Source organism: Dichotomopilus funicola (genome assembly GCF_033296635.1).
Source record: "Dichotomopilus funicola strain CBS 141.50 unplaced genomic scaffold C8A04scaffold_9, whole genome shotgun sequence".
NCBI classification, from domain to species: Eukaryota; Fungi; Ascomycota; class Sordariomycetes; order Sordariales; family Chaetomiaceae; genus Dichotomopilus; species Dichotomopilus funicola.
In genome coordinates, this window is record NW_026944030.1 from 7,725 (window position 1) to 17,026 (window position 9,302).

The window sequence follows — 9,302 nt, forward strand, 5'->3', positions numbered from 1 at the left end:
ACGCTTCTGGACGTTAGGGTTTATTTCTCTCAACGACAACTCTTGTTAGTCCCTTCTCCTTTACACTGTGGATTCACTCTGTGATAGTATGAATAGACTGTGCGCCCTGTCGGTGATTCTCTTAGTAACGGCTCCTTGCCAATTTCTTTGTGGGATAATCACAGAAACACCACGCCCTACTGCCCCGTGATGTTTTGACAGTAACATGTCGCCAGCTCCCTTGACTTCTCTCGGCGGAAACGGATGCGGGCCGTTCCCCTTGTCGTTGATTCTCTCGGCGAAAACCGACCTCCTGATTCCTCGCGGACTTGAGGTCTCTCGACGACGGCCATCGCCAACTTCTTTCCTTCCAAGACTCTGATTTCTCTCGGCGGAATCCTGTCCAGGAGAGTCTCTTTGCCGTTTATTGTGCTGGCGGAAATATGCCCCCCTGTTCTTCATAGACTTGTATTCTCTCGGCTGAACTTGGCACTGCCCGCCCTCCTTCTCGTCGATTCTCTCAACCGCAAGATATCGCCCACTCCTTCTCGAAATTCGTTTCCTCGTGGCGTCGAGGTGTAAGGATGTTCTTTTTCTTCATTAGGGCACTCCTTTGTTTTCTTGATTCCTTTCGCCCACCATGATTTATTTAACCCAACATCTTCAACCTTCTTGTGCTTCCTACACCATCCTTTCACGACATACGCCCTATCTTTTCCACCCTTTACGCCTTCACAACACTCCACCATCACGTTCTTCGGTTATTCGTTTCTCTTCACGACATTTGATTACTCAATTTATCAATTTCTTACCTCTATCTGCGTCGCATCAACCTTCCCCGTCTCATTAAGCGTCGCCAAAATCAAAAACATGGAACACAGCCCAAATTAAAAACCGTCGGAACTCAATTCCAAACCCGGAAAGAAGACCCAACTCAAAAAGTAGAGAACGACACAACAGACGAGAAGAGAGATCAGACGAGACGATAACAAGCAAAGCATCAACAGCACTTGGGACGGACAAAACAAGTCCTCCCTCTCTCTGTGTCTCTCCCATTCTACCAAGATGTCGTCACCCTCGGGAGACAGTGGGCTGGACAAGCCGGCCGATAACAGGTTTGAAGAACACCCTTCGACAGACTAGACAGACTTTACGAGGACCATCAGCTTACCAAATCTCCAACAGACTCTCGAGCAGCTTCATCAAGTACAGCTATGGCGGGCTGTCTAGAGCGCAGGCCGAGGCGCAGGAGATGGAGAGGGAGAAGGACAAAAAGAAGAAGGAGAAGGAGAAGGAGAGAGAGCAAGGGGCTCAACAGCCAGCAGTGGCGTCCTCTGCTCCTCCTCCTCCTCCTCCTACTCTTCGTCCTGGTCTTGCAGCCCCCGCCGATGATTCTCCAGCGCCTGCTCCGACTCCTGCCAAAAGGATGGTGTTCATCGACCTGACCCTCTCCTCGGATGACGAAGCTAGTCCGACACAGCCTGCTCCGGCGCGGTCTACTCCGGCGCAGTCTACTCTGACTCGGGGCCTGGGGAAGAGCCCCGGGAGCAAAAAGCGGAAGCATCGCCATCGCGACGGAGGAGATGGCGAGGAGAGTGGGGATAAGGACCGGGCGCATCGCCATCGTCATCGTGATCGAGATCATAAACATGATGAAGACAGCAACGACCATATCCGAAAGAGAAGAAAAGGAGAGAACTCCGACCAGGCCCACGATTCACGCCCATCAGGCCCGGATCATCCAGCGCCACAGCAACAGGAAGGAAATGCCAGTAGTGATGGTCCCACAGCAGCAGCAACAGCAGCAGCAGTGGCCGCTCTGCCCCGTCTACACCAACCCGTAGAATATCAAACCGGCGGCAGCAGTCTGACATTGGCGGGTCTGGGCATCGGTAATCATGTTCGGCGTAAGACGATGCGTCAGCAGAACGATCAGCTCTGGCTGAGAGAACATAAACGACTGCGGGAAGCATATCGTCAAAGAAGGCGCCGAGCATCAAGCCCGTCGCTCCAGGGTAATTCCCTCCAACATGACCGCGACGTCGTCGAGCGGGCGCAGACCCAGGAACAGGCTACGGCCACGACCACGGCCACAGCACCTAACCGGAGCTCGGAGGTGGCGCTGAGGAGGATTGATACCAACAGGACTATGCTGAGTTTGCATAGTCGGATTCGGGATACTGAGGGCGAGGAGGATGAGGGCGATTTCAATATCAGGAGCCACCGCAGGGCGAGATCGCCCTCTTTTCTTGACTCTACGGTTCCTAGGTCTGTGATACCTAAGACTGTGGTTCCCAGCGGTGTGGGCTCCAACACTAAGCCCGCAGTCCCCAGTGCGCTTCCCAAGGACAAGCAAGACGACCATACCCGAGATGATGAAGAGTTTATTCGCAAGTTACAGGCCAAGCAGCCGGAGAAAAGAACGTCCCAGATAGTCTCTGGTTTGCCGCAGAGTCTGAAGAGAGGGGGTGATAACAAGAAGAGTGAGGCCGGAAGGAAGACTGGGCAGGCGCTGAAGGGGCAGTCTGGCCTTGCCCATCCTAGTCAGGCCCCGACTTTGGCTTCGACGGGTTTGATGAGCGGTAATAACGGGGGTAATATCAATAACAGCACCAGAAACATCGATAACAATACTGACATCAACATAAATATCAACAGAAATATCAACAGCAACACAAACAGTACAACTCCTGTGGCACCTACCTCAGGAATCCGCAAGACCAACAAACCGCCCGCGGCCCCAAAAATATTTCTCCCCAAGCCCAAGCCCAAGCCCAAGCCCAAAGCTGCGGTCCCTCCCAACGCCAAAGCTCGTGGACAGGCCCTGAATCAGCCGGCCCCTCCTGTCCCTGCTCCAGCTCCAGCCTCGGCCCTGACCCCGGCTTCTGTCTCGGCGCCTGCTCCCATAAACATAACAAGTCAACAGCAGCTCACCCTCCCCACGCCCGCGCAAACCCAGTCCCAAGACCAACTAACCTTCCAACAACAGCCAGCTCCCCAACAGCTGCGCGAACCTCCCCCTTCCCCCTCCCCGGAACCCATCTCCCTCCTCGAAGCCCTCGGCCCAGACCGCACGATAACCAAATACATCGTCTACCGCACCGTCCCTTTTTTTCCTCCAACCCGGTCCGAAGTCCGTGATATCCGTGCCAAGGCCGCCCGCGCTGCCCAATACAACTCCCACTATTCCTCCTCTTCCAGCAACAACACCACGTCCAAGGACAGCACAGCCAACAACAACGGTGACGATGGTGACGACGACGATGCACAAGACGACAAAGACCGCTACGGCTACCCACGCACAACATACACCTCCCGCGCGGTCCGCTGCACCGAGCACCTCTCGTTGCACGAGGCGAATACAGCTGCTGCGGCACGGTTGGATCGGCCAAAGGCCGGAGTCGTGGGGAAGATATGGCGGTTGGCGCCGACCACTTCGGTTAGGAGTACTACTGCGACTGCTGCTGGTTCTGGTGGTGGTGAGACTGCCGGTGAGACTGAGGGCCAGGGCAAGGGTCAGATGGATGAGAAGAAGGGGGGAGAAGAGGAACAGGAACAGAAACAGAAACCGACCGCCCCCCAGCTCGGCCGCGGCCGGATCGAATACGCCAATGGCAAAGTCCAGCATATCTGGGTGGCGCAGGAGACGTGGGATTTTGAAGCCAACAGTGCCAATCTCGCTGCTCTCGCTTCTCGGTCTACTATTACCACTACTACTGCTGCTGCCAGTAACAGTGGTGGTGGTAGCCGACGAGGCCAGCAGATACATGCCGGCGGCGGGTTTGGCAGTGAGTGGGTGGATAAGAAGCTGGTCGGGGTGTATACGCGGCACCGGTTTGATGTGTGGTCATCGGTGGTGTGGTTTACGGGGGGCGTGTGGGCGAGTGGGAGGGAGATGAGAGGGGGGAGTGGGCAGTGGGTTGTTGTTGATTGTGGGGGGGATGAGCAGGATCAGAAGGATGAGCAGGATCAGAAGGATGAGAAGGAGGAGAAGGAGGAGAAGGAGGTCCAAAAGGGAGATGAGATGGATTTGGAAGAAGATGAAGAGGACGTTGAGATGGATGATGCGGGGGATCAGGAGGAAGATGGGATGGATGAGGGGGAAGACCAAGAGGAAAATGAGACTGTGGACGGTGACGAGGACGTAATTATGGAGGATGTGGATGAAGCTATGATGGGAGATGACAAGGACGATGCGGTGGAAGAGGAGGAGGACGACACCATGGAAGTTGAGGAAGACAAGACAACGGGAAACAAGCAGAACCAGGACGACAAAGACAAGCAGGTCAGGACGATCAACCCCCACGGCCCCAAAACCATCACCCACTTCGACGACGATTCTTCCTCCGATTCCTCCGACTCGTCCTCCTCCTCTTCCCAAGACGACGAACTCACCCACCAAATCAGCCCCCCAACCCCAACCCCCCCACCCACAACCCCCCTCGACCACCTCCGCATCAACACCACCCACCACGGCTCCTACACCACTCTCCTCCTGGCCAACACCGCCGCCCTCTCCACCTTCCTCGGCCTCACCCGCCCGCAAAACAGAGCCATCGACGACAACCACTACTACCACCACATCGTCGAGCCAGGCATGCGCGCCAGTTTTGAGGACGCCGGCATGGGTGCGGAGGGGTGCACTACCCCGGCCCTGATGGAGTGGGATCCGCCTATGGACCGGACGCATCGCTGGCCTTTTTCGAGGGTGTTGGTTGAGGTTGTGAGGAGTGAGTTGGTGGGACCGGTGGATGTGGGGGATATGGTTGTTGAGGGGCCTGTGGGGCGGGAGGAGAAGAAAACTGAGGAGAAGAAGACCGAAGAGAAGAGGATTGAGGAGGAGGAGGAGGAGGAGGAGGGAAAGAAGGAGGAGGAGAAAAATGAGGTTGTAGAGGAAGAGGCCGAGGTCAGCGAGGAGGAGTAAAACAAGAGGGAATTAACGGTTTCAATGCGCGTGGTTGCGCAAATATACATTAGCTACAAGAAGTATAATAATTCACTTTTGGCGGACTCGCCGCCCCAAATATCATGGCTCATTATTATCCTCAAGAGTCTGGCGATGTCCGTGTCTTGGCGTCAGGGGAAGTCAACAATGCTGGTGTTGACATTATTGGCCAGGCAACGCACGATGCTGGGTTTGAAAATACTGTGGGCATGCAAAATGACCGTGGAGGGTAGACGGAAGTGATTTCAAAACTGCACTGGCAACTGGTTCACCCTCCAAAAAAGGGGATTTGCACCTCTCAGAAAACGATTCAACGGCTCATTCTCCGTACCGTTGATAGGCGATGCAGGATGCACATGTCTGGTCCAACAGCTTGCATGGAGCGGCAGGTGCTACCCAGCGCGGCACCTGATTCGTCGGCCGACCGCTGAAAAACGTGCTGGCCCCGCAGCGCCGTTGTAGAGCGGCCCAGGCCCCAGACGTCATCAAGCAGTGCCCGTCCAACGGTCGTCGCTTTTTCCCTGCTGTCGACCAATTGAAGCCATTCCACCCGTTGCGCCAAAACGCCCTTTCCCCGTCTGCCTGTCTTCCTTTGCCAACCGCCAGCAGCTCTTTTTTCCACAATCCGGCATTGGAATATATTGTTATTTCTCTTTTACATGGCCACGGGTGTCGCATTGATTGCTGCTTGTGTTGTGCTGGCCTGTTGATTCGCGCGTTTGTGCTGCATTGGATTGTTTGGAGACGGGACGTCGAGTCGTGAGGAAGGGAACCAACTGGGGAAAAGAAGACAAAATAGAAGGGAGGACAAGAACAACCACTGAGACAGTACCACCACAACCACCGCCACCATGTCCGAAACCCCCGCCTCCGAGCACACGCCGCTGCTCCCGGCCGAACCCCCATCTCCCGAGTCCGTCCGACCGCCGAAACCACAACGAACCGTCACCTTCAACCCAAACCCCGTCACAAAAACCATCGAACCAGCCGCTGCCTACTCCCAATCCCCTCCCCGAGTCTCCTACCTCCACCACCGCGCTCCCAACACCCCATTGAGCGCCTCCGCCATCAGCACCGGCGGCCCGCCCATGCTTTCGGCCCTCAACAATAAACTCCTCCGCCGCAACAGCCACGCCGGCGTGTCCACCAGCAGCAGCGCGGGCGGTGGCAGCCAGCTCGCAGGGCTAGGGCTGCCCATGGTCGCAGCGGCAGCCGGCCTGCCCAAGATCGGCCCCCAGCGCAGCACCAAAAACGCCCAGAAGCTCAAACTACTCCCGAACCCGGAACCCGAAGCCGACGAGGTCGACGAAGAGAGCGGTCGCGATGTCTACTCGCAGTACACCCGTATCAAAGACCCAACCGCGCGGCGCGATGCTGCGCGGCTCGGCAAAGCCGATCGGGACAAACTCCCGCGTGTGACGGCGTATTGCACGGCGAATCGATACCAGATGGATGGGCTGCAGCGGTTTTTGAAGGGCGGCAGGGGGAAAGGGAGGGGGGCGAATCCGAAACTGATTGATGAGTGCATTTATACGCCGTATAGTTATAGTTCGAAACAGGTGCAGACGGAGCGGCAGGAGAGTTTGCTGGAGGTGCATTCGAACCCGGAACGGCGGTACTCGACGGGGGATCTCGACGAATTGCCTAGTCAGTCGAGTCAGGCGTCCGACGATAGTTTGGTTGCAAACGGACGGCCGTCACACCACGATATGTCTAACAGCCATCACGGTGGCGGTATCGCCGATGACAACGACATTATTCCCCATGGCCTATCCGACCACGATCACCACCCCCACCACCACCATGGCCATGACCGCGATCACTCCAGCAACCCCCTCGGCAGCGAAATCGCCGACTTCGACATCAACGTCCACACGCCCGAAGTCTTCCTCTTCGACTACGGCGTCGTCGTAATCTGGGGCATGACCGCCTCCCAAGAACAACGTTTCCTCAAAGAAATCTCCAAATTCGAAGTCGAGAAACTCGCCCCGGACGACGTCGAAACCGAAAAATTCAACTTCTACTACACCCACGAGTACCAAGCGCGCATCTACAACGACTTCATCGCCCTGCGCGACAAGCGCAACTACATGACCAAGCTCGCCATCTCCCACGCCCTCGCGCAGAGCGTGAAAACCTCGCTCTTTGAAGAACTCATCGCTTCGACGATTGACACCTGCAAGAACATCCCCGCGCAGCTTGCCCTCACGGGGAAGATTGCGCTGTCACGCGCGGAGATCAATATGCAGATTGGCGAGCTGTTTATTCTGCGGATTAGTATTCATTTGAATGGGTCGGTGCTGGATACGCCCGAGTTGTTTTGGGTTGAGCCGCAGCTGGAGCCGGTGTATCAGGCTGTGAGGAGTTATTTGGAGATGGATCAGCGGGTCGGGTTGTTGACGGAGCGGTTGGATGTGATTGCGGACTTGTTGGCTGTGTTAAAGGAGCAGTTGAGTCATGGGCATGGGGAGAAGTTGGAGTGGATTGGTGAGTTCTTCTTTCTCTTTCTCTCTCTCTCCTCACACCCCTATTGTTGAATGAGTACTAACTAATCTCGACAGTCATCGTACTAATCGCGGCTGAAATCGCCGTCGCCGTCGTCAACATCATTGTCGACCTGTGGGCGGGCGTGTAATCAACCAATCAACCCTGGACATGGCCACAAGTATCGATATCGAGGAGCTCCATCATACATAATAGTCATTATTCTCACCGGGCCCGGCGTTTCGGATAGTGGACAACCCAAACAATCAATCAACCAAGCGGGCAGTCAGGTTATCAGGCGTTTTGGTTATGTTTTCGTGTCGGGTTGAGAAAATCATGTCTTTTCCTGTTCTTTTCGTTTCGTTTGTCATAGTTTCTATTCGGCCTTGGGAAAACAGAGTTGGTACGGGTCCATATAGGCCGGCATTCGATATGTCTTTTTTTTTCCTTTTAGCTAGTTCCAGCGAGCAAGAGGGCGGTAAGGGGGTAGTAGCAGTGTACAGTACTTTTACGGGGTTGTATATCTATATCCTCACAAGGGGGCGTTGGGGGTGTTGAATAAAAAATACCTTGCATTGCTACACAAACGGACGGCATACGGCTGGTTGTCATTATTCTTAGGGCGATTAATGAAGTATCATGGTATCATGGCGGTAGAAAGATGAGTGTCTTTCATCCATCTAGGACTCAGTTGGACTGACTGATTTACTTACTCACTTACCCACCCCACCCATCCATCATCCCCAGCGCCCGCAAAACGGCGAGCGATCTCGGGGTCAACCTCACTCCAGGAGTCTGCACCCGACTCGTCGGCATCGGAAGCGGAAACGCCCTGCTCCTGGCCACGGTTGGACAACATCTGGTCGGTCGGAGAGATCGGCACGCGCGTGCGATTGTAGTTGAGGGGGATCGGAGCGTTCCTATCGCGGTTGCGATGGGGGCCGCTGCGGCGTGTGGCAGAAGTCGGCCGGGAGGATTGGCGGGAGCTCTGTGGAGTGCGGACCTGCTCGATAAAGGCGTCTGTGAGTCTCATGTTGTGCTGCAGGGCAGCGGACAGGTCCCGACGCTGCTCAGCCAGCTGCTGGATGAGCTCGGAGTTCTGCTTCAAGGTGGCATCGTTCTGCTGGATCAGCTGCTGATTCTGCTAGTAAGACTGGTTGAGAACGACGCTGGCAGCCTGCAGCTGCATCTGTTGGGAAGCCGCGGCGGAAGCATGCTGTCCACGCCCTCCCGAACTCCCGACACATGGATCAATACTTCCCTCTCTCAAGAGCCCGTATCACCATCTTCAGAAATCACACACTCACAAGCGAAGCATAGGACACCCATGTACATAACAATACACAGAATCTTGATTTGATCCTTATATCTACCATACATGATGTCCCCTCCTCTTTTCGTCCGTCTCGCCCAAAAGCAACACAAATGACTACTCAGCGAGGGGCAGTATACCCACACACAAGCAAGCAAGGGGAGAAAACAACCCCGCCGCTTGGTTTTTTTGTTGTTTTTTGACCATTCTCTGAACGCCTCGCCAAAGGAAAAAGACGACGAAAAGAAAAGGAAATGAAAAGGAATCAAAAGGAAAGAAATGGATGAAAAGGGAAAGAAATCAACGCAATCAGTCATCTCCCATGCGCCGTAAATCATCGGCATCAAGACCCATTCCATCGTCTATAACAGACGTCCAATGCTCATGCCTTGTCCTGTTATCCGTCCCAGCCCGAAATCACAACGGAGAAACCCGGCGGCAAGATCGAATCGGAAAATCAACGATGAGATGGGAAAAGAAAAGAAAGAGAAAAGGGGAAAGAAATCTGGCAGGAAATACAGGGGTATGTGTGAAGGGCAAGAGAAGAAAGAGATAGGAAAGAAAAGAAAGGAAACGAAACGG

The 9,302-nt window shown here is 54.8% G+C and overlaps 2 protein-coding genes across 2 annotated transcripts; both read left to right on the forward strand.

The window, feature by feature from the left end:
* Positions 1–1,044: 1,044 nt before the first annotated feature.
* On the forward strand, positions 1,045–4,903 carry C8A04DRAFT_25769 (uncharacterized protein; the record flags this gene model as incomplete). Its single annotated transcript, XM_062779687.1, has 2 exons — positions 1,045–1,094; positions 1,165–4,903. The coding sequence occupies 2 exons, from the start codon at positions 1,045–1,047 to the stop codon at positions 4,901–4,903; spliced, it is 3,789 nt and encodes a 1,262-aa protein (XP_062639636.1).
* Positions 4,904–5,775: 872 nt separating this feature from the next.
* C8A04DRAFT_9879 (uncharacterized protein) lies at positions 5,776–7,559 on the forward strand (the record flags this gene model as incomplete). The annotated part of the gene is made up of 2 exons (XM_062785666.1): positions 5,776–7,411; positions 7,486–7,559. 2 exons carry the CDS (start codon positions 5,776–5,778, stop codon positions 7,557–7,559), a joined length of 1,710 nt encoding a protein of 569 aa, XP_062639637.1.
* Positions 7,560–9,302: the final 1,743 nt, after the last annotated feature.